We start from the raw sequence: 16,316 nt of genomic DNA, 5'->3' as shown, positions 1-16,316 counted from the left end.
GCGGAAATGAGAATCAGACAATCAGTCATTTGTTCATTCACTGCCAGGTGACTAGCAGATTGTGGCAGTTGTTCATAAGCATGAAAGTCATAAGCTGGACAATGCTTAGGAGAACTGATGAGATGATGGCAAGCTGGAATGGCTCCGGGATAATCACAAGCCAAAAGAAGTGGTGGAACATTGTCCCAGCATGTATTTGGTGGACCATTTGGAAGGAAAGAAACTCTAGATGTTTTGAAGATGTGGCAAGCCACGAACAAAGGATTAAGATGAATTGTATATTTTTGTTTTATTTTTGGTGTAAAGAAGCACTGGTACAAGATGTAGAATCTCTAGTAGATCTCATAGGCTCCTTGTAGCTGTTACAAGATTGGTTTTTGTCTATTTTGGGTCTTGTAACCTGTTACTCCTTAGCACAATCTTTGTGCTAGGGACTAATTTTATCAATATATTGGAATCTGTTACCTTTTCAAAAAAAAATAATCTATTTCTCCTAATGGATGTTTAATATCCAGAAATCTTGAGCATACGCCTTTTTGCAATTTTGGGGAAACAAACCAAATGAATGTATGTATTATTTTTTATGGAATGAAATATAGAATAAGAATACAAGAATTAGCTTTAAGGGCCCGTTTGGCCATAAAAAAAGATTTGTTTTTTTTCAAATTTTTTTTCACTTTTTTTTCTTCAAAATCAGCTATTGGCCATGAAAATTCAAAATTTCACTTGAAGTTGAATTTCGGAATTTGAAAAACTCCAAAAAATTATTTTTCAAAATTTTCACTTCAAAGCACTCATAAAAATTCAAAACAACTCTAAATTGTTTTATGTCTAAACACAACTCTAATTTTCAAATACCATTTTCAACTTGATTTTTTAACCACTTTTTTCGGAATTTCACAATTCTTATGTCCAAACGCCCACTAAGTAGAGTAGAGTATGTGAAGACAAAGCTGCCCTTAAATTAGGCAATCCCTACATATCAATGTGTTACTATTTACTGCATAACAATCCCATGCATTATTATTCAATGCGTAGCTGTCACGACCCGGATTTCCCACCCTCAGGAGTCCTGATGGCGCCTACTAATGGGAGCTAGGCAAGCCAAACCTGAACTACTTGCTACACTTTCATTTTAACAAACACAAGTCGATAATATGATAAAAGCGGAATTTTTAAATAAATAAACGGAAGTCAACAATTATATATCTTAAGGCTATGTCTATTACAACTTTTAAAATCTCAAATACCCCAAAACCTGGTGTCACAGTGTCACATACAAGGTCTGAAGAAATATAATACACTGTTTCTGAACAAAAGGAAATGAAACAGAAAATAGAGGTAGAGGGAGATACCTGGGCCTGCGGACGCCTATAGGTCAACCTTGGGTCTCCGAGTGGACTGAAAGAAGCCCTCCAACTACTGTCCGGAAGCTTCTCCTGGATCTGCACACAGTGCAGAGTGTAGTATCAACACAATCGACCCCATGTGCTGGTAAGTGTCTAGCCTAACCTCGGCGAAGTAGTGACGAGGTTAGGACCAGACTACCAAATAAACCTGTGCAGTTCATATATATGTACAATGGAAAAGAAATACAGACATAACCAGTCAATGTGGGAGGGGGAACCATGCTGTGAGGGAGCCAATAGTTCCGAATAGTAAGGCACCAAATAAGGAAAGAAACGACATAATGAGAATATCAACAAGGAAGCAGAAATCAACAATTGCACGACATCACCCTTCGTGCTTTTACTCTTAGCCTCACCAAAGCAGTTTTTATAATAAAAATGTGCGCGGCATCACCCTTTGTGCTTTTACTCTCGTCCTCACCAAAACAATGATATAATCAAAATGTGCACGTCATCATCCTTCGTGCTTTTACTCTCTTTCCTCACCATATAATTAATAGAATCGGCACGGAATGGTACATCGTGCGGCACGACATCACCCTTCGTGATTTACACTCTTTCCTCACAATAACAAACAATGCACGACATCACCCTTCGTGCTTTTACACTTTCCTCACCCAAACAACAATCACAAACAAAGGGGCAAGGAAATAAAGAAAATAATAATAGAAGTCTCGGCAAGGGAACACTATTAAACAATTAAATCCCGACAAGGGAACAACACCAATAATCTCAACATCCCGGCAAGGGAGATAATCAACAAAGCAACAATATCCTAGCAAGGGAACCATTTAATTACTCTTTCTTTCACTTTTGTTTCATAACTCACTTTACCACTTTAGCCCATGCTCCGAAGGGTTCAATCATCTCATATACTTTCGCATATAACAACGAAATCAAGATATTCCCAATTTAAAGACTCACGGTCATGCTAGACACCAACGCATAGATACTCGTCACCATGCCTGTACGTCGTACTCAACGATTACCACATAGCAAATAGGACTCAACTCCTAATCCTTCAAGCTATGGTTAAACCAAACACTTACCTCGATGCACAAACACAACTCAAGGTTCAATTATAGCTTTACCCCTTGATTCCTCCGCCAATTCGCTCGTATCTAGCCACAAGTACTTAATTACATCAATAAACGCTAAATGAATCAACCCCAGTGCATAAAAAATGAGTTTTCCAAAGTTTTACCCAAAAAGCCGAAAATCGCCCCCGGACCCACATGGTCAAGACTCGAGGTTCGAACCAAAACTCGATTACCCATTCCCCCACGAGCCCAAGTACATGATTTGTTTTGAAATCGGACCTCAATCGAGGTCCAAATCCCCAATTTGTGAAAAACCTAGGTTCTACCCAAAACACCCAATTTCCCCCATGAAAATCATTGATTTGAGGTTGAAATCATGTTAAAAGATGTTAATGACTGAAGAAAACTAGTGAAAAATGACTTACAATTGATTTGGAGAAGAAAAGTTGTTTGAAAAATTGCCTACCAAAAATGAAAAATAACCGAAAATCCCGTTTATTTATACTATTCTCAGGTGCCCTGTGCGGACCACACAAAATGGACTGCGGCCGCACAGTCCTTCCTGAGGGTACAGAATTCCAGAGCCCACGTGCGGACCGCACAAAGTTGACTGTGGTCGTACAACCTTCCACCGCAGACCGCATATAGTCGACCGCGGACTGCACTGGCGGGTTCAGAGACATGCAACTTCTCTGAACCTGCAACATCTGGTTTTAAGCCTAAGGCATCCCGGAACCTACCCGAAACTCACCCGAGCCCTCGGAACTTCAAACCAAGTGTGCATACTAATTCAAAAACATCATATGGACCTACTCGTGTGATCACATCATCAAAATAACATGTAAAATCACGAATTCAACCTCAAACTCAACATTTTCATCAAGAACTGTCAAAGTTCATTAACTCTTCAACCGGAAGTCCAACTCACGTCAAATAAACTCCATTTTCACCAAATTTTACTGTTATCTTTCAAATACTATAACAAGTTTGTTCCGAGCTCCGGAACCAAAATACGGGCTCGATAATAATGGTTTCAAACATTAATTCTTTTCTTTATTTCTTAGATAATTCAGTAAAACAATTTCTTTCAAAAATTGATTTCTAAGGCTTGGGACCTCGGAATTCATTTCCGGGCATACGCCCAAGTCCCATATTTTACTGCGGACCTCCTGGGATCGTCGGAACACGGATCCGGGTCCGTTTGCTAAAAATGTTGACCAAAGTTAACCATAATCAAAGTTTCAACTCTAAAATTTCTATTTCTCATATTTTCACATAGAAGACTTTCCGAATATTGGTCCGGACCATTCATGTAAATCAAGGTGGGGTAAAAAGGAGAGATTTTTAGGCCTGTGTTACTATTTACAGCATAACAATCCCATGCATTATTATTCAATGCGTAGCAATTCCTGTATTATTATGCACCGCATAAACAATCCTCGCATTATAATTTCTGCATAACTAGACCATAAACCAAGCGATCCCTAAATGTTGCAATGTGATATTTGTTGTTTAAGTGTTGGTTAAATGAATAATATATAATAAAATAATATTTCTAGTGGTTGTTGGGCAAAAGCACCACTTTCTAAGTTAGTAGCAACTTTATATGACACTTAGAAAGTGGTGCTTTATTTGTTTCATAACTTCTGATATCGCTTATTGAACTTACAACTCATGGGCATTTTGGTTTACTAGTCCCCAATTCTCTTTTGTGCGCTGCTTCTCTCTAGCTTTAGGATTGCACCGTCCCTAGAGCTTTAGTGCCTAGATGCCTCTTTCTTTTGGAAGACAGTTGATGCTTATTTTAGATTACCAGTAGTCATTGAAAATGAAGTCCACTATTTTTTCACTTTGGTACTGTGAATTTTTCCCAATAAGTTCATAATTTTCATTAAAGAGTGGCAAAAATGTGCCTGTATACAAAAGATATACCAAAAAATGGAAAACTTTACTCTACTTGCAACTGCCTTATATTTTGAGCTAAGTGCTAATGTAGTACAAGTGTACAACGAGAGAAGGGATTTCATGTACCTTAGCTTTTTCTTTATTACAATCAATGATGCAAGTGCCTTCATGCAGAACTAGAATTCTTTAGGTGCTGATCATAATTAGCTTAATTATTTAGTCACCTTGATCTCACCTACTATTCTACTGGGGCTTTGAAGCTGGTGTCCTTATCTCCTCATTTCATAAAGCTTTGCCCTTTGGTTTTTTTATTTTTTATTTTTTTAAAAGTATGCTTATGCCCTTTCTGCTCTGAAGCAGCATCTCTACTTCAGTTAGTGAGCTCCTGCAACTATGGTTAAAATTCAGTTGTGCAAGTGGCTTGTTAGTTGCCATATTATTTAAATGACCTAGCTGTAACATCCTGTAGCTAAATGACCTCTTTGTATTTTGTTGCTCCCTGCACCTTCAGCCACTTCCTTGCCTTCGATCGAATTTTAACTTTCCATATTATTTTGCTTCTGTTGCATGCAGGTACATTTTACTCGAGGCTGTATTCCCAACTCCATTTCTGAAATACGAGGGTGAATGAATTATAACTGATTAATATCGTGAATTGAATTAAAAGAAAGCAAACTCTTACATTTTCAATATGTAGGTTGGTATGTGAGGACATTTCTGGTGGACTGGAGGATATTCCTATCCCGGCAACCAATTTAGTTGATGATCCACCGGTAGCACCGACAGGCAAGTACCTATGTCTTGGTATTATGCTGTTCTGATGGCTTTCTTAATACCTCCTTCCTCATTAGCAACGACTTTCACGGTAATGCCCAAAATCATTTTATACATATGGAAAATTTTGACTTGTCTGTACTATTAACTTTTAGCTCGATCTGAAGATAAGATAGCAGAGAAGATATAACGAGGCAGTTGTCTCCAAGTTGAGACAACAGCCTCGAAAATCTATGAATTGGAAAATATCTTCTCTAAGCTTTATATTGGAGAATAAATTACTTATATTTGTGTATTTTCAGAGTGCTCATTATAATTTAACTTGTATAGATGACTGGTTGAGCTTTGTGAAAAGCCACCCTTTTCTCATGAAAAATTATTGCAATGTGTTAAATGCAATGGGGATCGGATTCGAGGGTAAGGGTTCTCTATGTTATATCCATCTCCTACCCACAAACTGTAGTGGTATTTCTCCTACACAAAGACACTCTTCCAGCCTTACATGCTTGTTTTAAGATGGCTGGAAAGGTATGTCTTAAAAGCAACACCATCCCCATCCTCTTAACTCTTTTCCAGTTGTTTCCTTACTTTTTCTTATTACGGTATTTTGTCCAAATGATTAAGGTTCATAATCTATCGAAGGAAGTTATTTTAATAGACTAATTTATCTCTTGGTTTTCATACATATTTTGCTAAAAGTATTGGTAAGAGTTAGGAAATTTTTAATATGAAAAGTACCCATTCGTTGTATATAGAGGAAAAGGTTTAGAATCCCTATAATTGTGTAAGTAGGAATAAGAATTATTAAGAATTACTTTCCTTTCTTTTTTATGATTACTTGCATACTACCCTTTCTGTTTTGGGATTACTTGTAAGCACAATATAAACCCCAACATGCTTGAGGGTGAGTGTGTTCATGGTTCGGTTTGGATCGACTTTTTCCTAAAAAGAAACTAAACCAAGTAAGTCGATTTTTCAAATATTAGAACCAAACCAAACCAATTAAGTCAGTTTTTTCTCGATTCGGTTTTTGTTGGTTTTTTCGGTTATTTGTCGGTTTTTCCTTAAATATAAGACATACACTACCAAACTCATATTCCAGCACTACATTTTCAACATAACACTATCAAATCAATTGCCCATTAAGAAATCTATCATTTACCAAGATATATTGATGATAATTGAATCAAATAGTGATGAATAATTTAAGGACTCAATTAAAAATTGATTATTTTTAACATAAAATAAATTCTTAAACTTAACAAAAGAAAACTACCAATCAAACTAGAATGTAAATGCAAAGAACTGTACTAAAAGTGCAAATGATTAACATTTACCATAAAAATTTAGAAACTTTGTACAAAATTATACATTTATATATGTGTGTGTGTAATAATAAATTTGATATAACTGCTTCTATAGTCGGTTTGGTTCGGTCTTTTTCGGTTATTTTTTTGATTAAAACCAAAACCAAACCAAATTTGATCGGTTTTTAAAATTCAAAACGAAAACTAAACCAAACAAAAAAGTATCGGGTTTTTTTGGTCGGTTTTGTTTGGTTTTCGATTTTTCGGATTTTTATGAACACTCGATAATGCCCAACTCTAGTCCTAAAAAGGATAAGCGGTCGCTGCAAATATATCCGGTCTAAAAGTCTGGAGTTGAATCCCACAGAGAACTAAGACTTAGCTATAATTGTTTAATATCACTTGGAAGACAAGCTCGGACAATTTCTAAATGATAATATTAAGATATTTATGGCTAACTAATTAACTAACAAATTAAGGAAGTAAATTAAAAACTAGGGATACTAAGGGTTGGAGAAAAGATTAGGAGGTCTAGAGTTATGATTTTCCCAATTGTCGGAATCCTTCCTGCTAAGTCTTTTATAATTTCGTCCTAGTATTTTCTACCGATCGTGAGTACTCTGAGTGTCGTAGCTCTCTCTCGAGCAACTACCACAATTTACCAGATGTATTCTCTCGAACTACACTAGGTAGCACTAATTCACCGCTCACTATGATCACACCAAGGTTTCGTTATCTCTAATCCCGCCTTTAAACCCTCTATATTGATCTCTGACATACGTTAGGAGTGTTGATTTTTTTTTGATTTGCACCGGGTGTTCGAGCCTCTATGAGCCCCGACTAATCCCGGGGGTTCGCAGGCCCTCGACAAGGAGTTTCCCGCAAGTACACCACGGTTAATTCAGGTTTTACCCAGTTCGATGACCCTTAGAAATTGTTTGCACCTAGTGGGTTTCGAACTTGAGACCTTGAAAGGGAGCAAACCCCAAGGCTCAAGTCAATTGCCACCAGGCCAACCCCTGAGGGTTCATACGTTAGGAGTGATGTTATTCAACAACTACCTAAATATGTATTCTCTCTCGAGTAGTACACACTAAATAGGCACAACCATTCGATGATCATTCAATCAACTGAAATAAACACGTATTTGAACAATTAGATAAATTCAAAGGCTAAATTATATTAAAACATAACAAGAATTCATGATGCAAGAGATTCTATCAAAATCCTAGACGACAAATTAGCTATTCATAAAAGTATGTGAAAACACAGTACTCCAATTCATAACCAACAATAAAAATAAGAAGAAAAATGGGGAAAAACTCGTGGTTAAATCTTGCTCCTAGCGTATTCTTGCCTCGAAGGGTGTTGTCTAACCCTAAAGTAGTTTCTCTCTAGCTTCCTTAGGTCTAAATTATGTCAAAAGTATGCCAAAGGTCCTCAAAATACCGTTTTCCATGTATATGTACCAATTAGGGTCGGGCCCAAACAATTACACCTTTTCTTACACGAAAAAAAAACACTTTTCCAGGTCAGGATGTCTGCGACCGCGAATTTTGGCCAGTTTCTGCCTCACATCTGCAGCCAGTGCGCGACCCGCACTTTTTGTGCATTTTCACCCTCTTCTGTTTGGAATTTGGAAAAATGTAAAACATGAAAGTTGTAGCCCTTTGAATTAGCTTTCCAACCATATATTGTTGAGATTAAATGGAGTTCTGAGCGAAAAGTTATGTGCATTTTATTAGATAGTGTGCAATATGCCTACTCAGTTCTTCGTTCGTTCTTAACTATCATCTGTTTATCCCCAGCACGATCATAGCTTAATTCTTTGGACTTTTACTCAGACTTCAAAGCGCTAAATCACTTGAATTCATTCCGTAACATCTACATAGCTCGGAATCACTCCTACAAGGCATAAAATACACAATTAGTGCAAAACACTAGCGATTAAAGCTCAAACTCAATTAAAGTGCAGTAAATTAGAGTGTAATAAGCGACTAAAATATATAATTATAGCCTATCATCAACACCCCTACTTGAGCGAATAAAAAAAGCAATTCGTTTTGAAATCTCTTCTTTATTTACAAATATATCGTAGTTAAGAAAAAGTTCATATATGCAATATTAATTTTTTAGCATTGAAACCAAGTTATTGTTTACACTTTCATTAGTTTTGGTATTTGTCAAGATTATTTGTAGTCTAGTTAGAGTTTTGCATGTAATTACAGAGATAAGGTTTCATGATTATATTTCACGGAACAGATATATGGAGGATTTATATAGATGATGACAACTGGCTTGGGATAAAGGTATAGTTGATTACAACTATAACAACCCAGTGGGATTCCACAGTATGGGGAGAGTAATGTGTAGGCAAACTTTACCCCTACCCTGGAGGGCAGAGAGGTTGTTTTCGAAAGACCCTCTGCTCAAGAGGAAGAATAGGAACAAGTAAATAATAACAATAAGGTCAGGAAAATGATATCAACAATATAAGGACCGGAGAAAAATAAATGGAAGAAAGCAGTAGCAATAGCAATAGCTAAACTAATAGCAACAAGCAGTAACACGACTGGGTACTAGAAAGCCGAAATGGAAGATCATACTAAAACAACCGTAATACTGGCATTCTAAGAAATGAAGACAATGTACTAGTCAACTAGCCCTAATAAACCTGGAACAACTTAGAAAAACACACAACCACCTATTACACTTTTACCTTAATCTTTGACCTTTATACCTTCATGTCAAGGGCCATGTCCTTGATATATTGAAGTCGCGCCATGTCCTGCCTGATCACCTCTCCCTGGTACTTCTTATGCCGCCCTCTACCTCTTCTCCTACCTGCCAGCGCCAATCGTTCACACCTTCTCACTGGGGAATCTTGGCTTCTCCTTCTCACATGCCCAAACCATCTAAGCCTTGCTTCACACATCTTATCTTCCATAGGGGCCATACCCACTTTCTCCCGAATAATCTCATTCCTAGTTTTGTCCAACCTAGTGTGCTCGCACGTCTATCGCAACATCATCATTTCAGCTATGTTCATTTTCCGGATACGAGAGTTCTTGACTGGCCAACATTCTGCCCCATACACCATAGCTGGTCTAACCACCGCCTTATAGAACTGACTCTTAAGTTTTGGTGGCTCATTCTTGTCACACGGAACGCCAGATTCTAGCCTCCATTTCATCTATCCCGCTCCTATACGGTGTATGACATCCTCGTCAATCTCCCCGTCTCTTTGGATAATTGACCCAAGATACGTGAAACTTCCTCTCTCGGGAATGACTTGTGAATCAAGCCTCACGTCTATACGAGAATTCATCTTCTGGATACGAGAGTTCTTGACTAGCCAACATTCTTCCCCATACAAAATAGCCGGTCTAACCGCCGCCTTTTAGAACTGGCCCTTAAGTTTTGGTGGCACATTCTTGTCACACGGAACGCTAGATTCTAGCCTCCATTTCATCCATCCCAGCCCTATACGGTGTATGACATCCTCGTCAATCTCCCCGTCCCTTTGGATAACTGACCCAAGATACGTGAAACTTCCTTTCTCGGGGATGACTTGTGAATCAAGCCTCACGTCTATATCTGCTCCACCTGATACTACGCTGAACTTGCACTATAGGTATTCTATCTTCGTCCTGCTCAACTTGAAACCCTCGACTCTAAGGTCTGTTACCAAACTTCCAACTTTTCGTTGCCACTGCCCCGTGTCTCATAAATCAGCACTATGTTAACATAAACCATGGCATCTTCCCTTGAATATGATGCGTTAGTGTATCCATCGCCAAAGTAAATATGAAGGGGCTGAGCTCAGATCCGTGGTGTAACCCCATCCCAACGAAAAAAGTCTCCTCCCATTGTCCTCACCCGAGTCTTAGTTCCATCATACATGTCCTTAATCACTCTAATGTACCTCTGGCCTCCAAGCATCTCCAAAGGACCTCTCGAGGAAACTCGTCGTACGCTTTTTCTAGGTCAATAAACACCATATGTAAATCTTTCTTCGTATACATGAAATGTTCCACCAACCTGACTAACAAGATGGATGGCTTTCGTAGTCGAACGTTCCGGCATGAAACCGAGTTGGTTCTCGGAAATAGACACCGTCTTTCTATCCCTCGCTTCTATCACCCTTTCCCACATTTTCATTGTGTGACTAAGCAACTTGATACCCCTATAATTGTTGCAATGTTGGATATCTCCTATCATCGTACTCCACCTCCACTCCTTAGGCATCTTCTTTGTCCTAAAAGTAGCGTTAAATAACTCAATTAGCCACTCCAATCCAGCCCTACTCTCATACCTCCAGAATTCAAGTGGGAACTCATCCGGTCCGGTCGATCTGCCCCTGATCATTTTACGCTTCGCCCCCTCGGCCTCTCGAAACTAAAGCGCCTACAGTACCTAAAATCACAATTGCTCTCGGAGTGCTCCTAATCGCCCAACACAATGCTCCTATCCCCCTTTTCACGGAGGAGTTCATGGAAGTAAGTCTGCCACCTTCGCTTGATATGTACCTCCTCCATTAAAACTCTGCCGTTCTCGTCTTTGATGCTTCTCACTTGGTCCACATCACTCGCCTTTCTCTCACTCGCCTTAGCCAGCCGAAACAACTTTATGCCCCTGCCTTTGTCCCTCAGTTCTTCATACAAACAAGCAAACACTGCAGTCTTAGCTTCCGTGACCGCCAGCTTCGCCTCTATCTTAGCCTTCTTATACCCTTCTCTGATGTTCCTCTGAATAATTTTGAGTTTTGAATTGTGATCATAGCAGCCTGGTTTTTGATACTTGATGAAGGATCCCTGTTTCTCTTTCTGCCACCAAAATAGTTCACATGCTACTCCTGTGCTGTTTACTTTGCATTATTGAGTCTCCGTCTTACCTACTGCATGAATCCTCAAAGCTTTATCAATTTCTACAGGAACTACCTAAATGTGTTTTTGTGTTACAATTTTTAACTTCCCTTGATTCTTGTCAGTCTTGTGTGTTTAACAAGGGATTTCTGATGGAAGTGGTGGAGATATGAGTGAGTTAGTTGGGAGCTTTTGCTGTAGGTCTTAGACTGATTGAGGCTTATATTTCGGCAATGTCGTGAACGTAAACATCTTGCCAATGTGAATGTATTGCTCTTATCCATTTGTGCCTATCTTTCTTACGTTTAAACTTTACACAACATTCAGGTTTCACTTATAGCAAGCATATTATTTGCGCCAAAGGTATAAAGCTCCCTTCAGCTTCCACAGGATGCAAGTGTCGTGGTTCATGTCTTGATCCAAGAATTTGTTCTTGCGCTAAACTCAATGGTTCTGATTTTCCCTATGTTCACAAAGATGGTGGAAGGTGAGTGCAGTATTTCTCTCCTTTGTCAGAGTATGTTAGTTTAAATTAAAGATGAATATCATTTACCTTGTTTTCTACCATCCACTTGTGCTGCTAACTTTACATGTTGACTTGCACAAGAATTGCCTACTGTCAATGCATGATTATCTGGGCTTACATGCTACGTGTTTCCTTCTTTATGTTATTTGCACTTTGATCTTCTCTTTCACATATAAATAGTGCTCTTTTTCCTCTTATTGTCCTTTTTAGTTCTTTGTTTGGTATATCATGGGTGATGCCAATTTCCAAGCATTGCCAGGGAGATAATGTTCATTTGGAAATGTGGGTCGTGGGATGAGGCAGACATGGTGTAGGGCATGTAATGTTGGTCCACTAGCATAGGTTATTTGGAGAGAGAAATGGGAGAGCTTTTGAAGGGCTAGAGATGATTTTTTGTTGAGTTGAGGAGTAGCCTTCAATCCCATATTTTCATTTGACACCCATAAAGTTCCTTCTTGTGTAAATGATTGGGTGCGTTTCATAGAAAACCATGTCTTTTTGTAGGGTTTCTACTTTTTTGGTATACTTGTATACATGTGCGTTTTGGCCCAAAATTAATGGAATTTATTTACTTTATAAAAGAAAGAATAAATATATTTAGGTCTCTTGGGAGTTCTTGGTGAAATCTCATTGCTCTCTCATGATGCTTTATCTTTTGTGGGCCTTAGGTTATGTCAAACATTATTAATGGTTCAATAAGCCCTGAAGATAGGTGCAAGACATGATATCTGCTTTCCTGAAGTCTCATTTAGCAGGTTCTTTAGTGCAGTCACCAAGACTCGTAAGGCATACGTATCATTGCCAATGGGCGTTATCCTGAAGGGCCATGACACGAAACAGTAAATATTTCTGATTAATAGAACCAAGAATTCTTTAAGGTCCCTGGTCTATTATAAAAAACATTTTCTGGTCCCTGTTATTAACTATTTTTGATTAATAGAACAAAAAATATCTCAATATCCCTTTAGTATGTATATCAATTATCTCGTATCTATTTGGTTTTTTAATTTGTGAGAAGTGTTGATTGGGCTTTGTCTGGTGCTTGACAGCAAAGTGCAGAGCTTATTAATGTTCTGTTTGCAGTTGACTTGCAATAGAATTCTTTTAACATGCCTTCTGTTTTCGGTATATTTTTCTCTGTAGACTTATTGAGCCAAAGGCTGTTGTTTTTGAATGTGGTCCAAATTGTGGATGTGGACCTGCCTGTGTCAACCGCACTTCTCAGAAAGGATTGAGATATCGGCTTGAGGTTCTTTCACTCGTCCATTAACCAGAGTTCAGATTTTTCTATACAGAAGATTATTGCATATTCATTTCTGCCGATGTTTCATTGTCAATGGGAGCAGGTTTTTCGTACTCCAAACAAGGGCTGGGGTGTGAGATCATGGGATTATATACCTTCTGGAGCAACCATTTGTGAATACATTGGTTTTCTAATGAAGACAGATCTGATTGACCCTGCAGCAGAAAACAGCTATGTTTTTGACATTGATTGCTTGCAAACAATGAAAGGGCTGGATGGGAGGGAGGCAAGTGTTCATATATTTGATTCCTCAGTTTTCCTTTTCCGTTTTTCTTATTCATATACATTTCTTCTAGGATTGGCCGAATGGCGTTTTCATAACTATAGTCTTATTCTTATCATTTGCTCCCAGACATAAATTAAAGATTTAGCCATGTACAGATCATCACTCTTTTGTGCTCTCATATTTTTGGCTGTTGCAGTTTTCTCAGAGATCAGGAATCATAATAATAGCAGTTGTGTGCATTGGTCCTTTAGTTTGTTTTTGTTTTCTTATCCATGTCATCTTCTTATGTTCTTCTGTAGAGACGGTTGGGTGAGGTTTCTTTGCCAGGATCCTGGCAGAAGGATGTTGAGAAGACTTCAGATGGAGGGCCAGAGTATTGCATTGATGCAGTCTCTGTTGGCAATGTTGCGAGGTTTATTAATCATAGTTGTCAACCTAATTTATTTGTTCAATGTGTGTTAAGCTCCCATCACGACATTGGCTTGGCAAGAGTGGTTCTAATGGCAGCTGACAACATACCACCTCTGCAGGTTCTTGCTGAATCTTTCTTATTCGTGTGTTTAATGAACTCAATTAAAATTGTTCTTTTTGTTTCTAATTGGACATCAATGGTTAACTTGGTGTGGTAATGGGAAGTGGGGTTGTGATAAGAAGATTTCAAGAATCATGGATAATGTAAAAATATCAACAAAAAGGTTACATGAGATGGATCTTTTGGAGAAGAAGCAGTGAGTAAGCGCTCCAGCTTTTCTAAAGGTTAAAAGGACTGCTGCCTAAAGCCCCTCAAAATCTTGAGAAAGTTTACTTCAGACTTAGCTGAAAATACAGCCTCTCCATGTTTATGCCTTCAGTTTGCACTATTAAGAAGTTGAATAATGTGCTTGGAAATATTCATATAAAAGAAAGTGAACCTATAGAGACTTGTGCAGAGTTAATAATTCATCTCACCTGAAACTCTCTGACTGGAAGCTGTGGCTTCCAAACTATTGAACTCCTCATTGAAAGCTGTAGCTTTATAGTAACTGTTTAGACCAATCAACAGGCTAGAAAAAGGGTTTCTTACTTCAAGAGAAGGAGAAGACGTCTGTTCGCCGGGTTTGGTGGAAGGTGTTTCTCGTTTCTTTTCTTTCCTATTTTTAAGTAGGAGGAGCTTGTTGAAAGTGTTGGGGGCAGAAGTGCACAGGTTTGATTGTGTGATTCAGATCTAGCCTGACCCTTAATACTTAGAATGGTTGGATAAAAATGAACAGAAGAGGGAATTTTATCCCTTATTGGGCAATAATATAATATGAAAAACAGTACGAAGTAGCCTTTATACTATTAAATTGCTTATTGGTTTGTTTATGTTTCCCTGTAGGAATTCACATATGATTATGGCTATGTGCTGGATAGTGTTATGGATCGTGATGGCAAGGTTAGACAAATGGCTTGCCACTGCGGTGCTGCTGATTGTCGTAGGCGTTTGTATTAATGGGATTTATAACCATTCTTTACGTGTTACCTGTAGCACACATTACACATTTTTTGCGAATTTATATGTTGATTTCTCATCATCTGCTCTTCTGCGAAGTGGTTAACGAATGCTGGGAATTTGCCCTAGTGTGTATCTCCCTGTCGCCAAATGAGAAAAGGAACTTGTTCTTTTGATTTCCCTCTCATTGTGAACGTGCATACTCTTGTTAAGTATATATTACCAGGTTCCTGTGACTCTGTCTAGCAGGTCGATTTCTTTTATTATGTTCTGGTTTTCATTGTGCCGTGCATTGATTATCTGTTTTATCCATAGCATAAACTGAAGAGAAATGATGTAAAGTTCGGTACTGGAACGTATTTTTGAGTTTGTTTTGGGACTGCCCAGTTTATGAACCGCCAGTCTTTGACTTCTATGGTAGTGGCATGTCCCAACCCAATGCATTTTCACGTTCCATAAATTTGACTTCAGATAGGGAGATGAGCGAAGAATAGTACAAAGGTTGTGTGTGCATCGCAAGTAATGAAATTTAACTGAAGTGACGCCTGATCAATACATTGATAGTTTTTTTTCCTGTAGATGATAGGTGTGTTGAGAATACTAATATTGGTGATTGTTGAGACTAGTACTTCCTAGTGTGTCGATCTGGAGGGTGAGGCATTAGGTTACGCAAGCAAATGTCTGAGAGGATCTCTCTGATTCCCAACCATGCGAACTGCTTGCGTTTTCATTTCCTCAAATTATACCAATGTTATAGAGAGGCAAATGACTTGTATTTGCAGTTTCTTTTCATTTTGTTATTCGAATGGAGGATGCTCCAAAGATCAAGAATTGATTGTTGTTGATAAGGAAAATTTTCCGCTTTCACTTAAACAAAAGGACAGACAGAACTGGTGGACTCTTTCCAAAATGAATCACACAAAAGTGAAAATCAAGCATTGTGGTCGTCAATGTCCATAATGGCTCTAGTTCTATAGCGTCTGCTATGATTCTGCAAACTTCCAGGTTTAGCTCTGTCAGCTGCATTATACCACTCATCTTCTTTCGTCGGAGAGATTCCACGGCAACAATGCTAAGGGGATATTGTTTTTCTCTCTTGCATTTGTTCTGCCTTAGCGCCTTGCTTTGTGAAGTACCCGTGCGTCCTGAATTTTAGTTTTTCAATTTAAATTTTTGGGACAACAATATCATGAGCCCGTTTAGGCATAAATTTTTTCCCCTTTTTTCCGAAAAAAATTCACTTTTTTTCGAAACCAGCGTTTGTTCATAAAATTTTTAATTTTCACTTGAAGATGCATTTTGAAAATTTCCGAAAATTTGAAAAACTCTAAAAAAACTATTTTTCTAAATTTTCACTCAAATCACTCACAAAACTTCAAAAACAACCCAAACTGAAATTTATGTCCATCTCTAAATTTCAAATACCATTTTCACTTGAAAAAAATTTTCACTTTTTTTGGAAGTTTACAATTCTTATGTCCAAACGCCTA

General features: G+C 38.2%; 1 protein-coding gene across 1 annotated transcript in view; it reads left to right on the top strand.

Moving 5' to 3' along the window:
* LOC107779612 (histone-lysine N-methyltransferase, H3 lysine-9 specific SUVH4) overlaps window positions 1-15,002 on the top strand; it is a 28,194-nt gene extending 13,192 nt beyond the window's left edge. The window contains exons 9-15 of the mRNA XM_075250586.1: window positions 4,928-4,977; window positions 5,052-5,140; window positions 11,628-11,787; window positions 12,970-13,075; window positions 13,173-13,355; window positions 13,655-13,885; window positions 14,713-15,002. Of these exons, the coding sequence (XP_075106687.1) occupies window positions 4,928-4,977; window positions 5,052-5,140; window positions 11,628-11,787; window positions 12,970-13,075; window positions 13,173-13,355; window positions 13,655-13,885; window positions 14,713-14,826 (933 nt within the window). The 3' untranslated portion in view covers window positions 14,827-15,002. The remainder of the gene's footprint in view (window positions 1-4,927; window positions 4,978-5,051; window positions 5,141-11,627; window positions 11,788-12,969; window positions 13,076-13,172; window positions 13,356-13,654; window positions 13,886-14,712) is intronic.
* Window positions 15,003-16,316: the final 1,314 nt, after the last annotated feature.

Source organism: Nicotiana tabacum, chromosome 3, assembly GCF_000715075.1.
Source record: "Nicotiana tabacum cultivar K326 chromosome 3, ASM71507v2, whole genome shotgun sequence".
NCBI classification, from domain to species: Eukaryota; Viridiplantae; Streptophyta; class Magnoliopsida; order Solanales; family Solanaceae; genus Nicotiana; species Nicotiana tabacum.
This window is presented reverse-complemented; position numbering and strand designations above follow the sequence as displayed.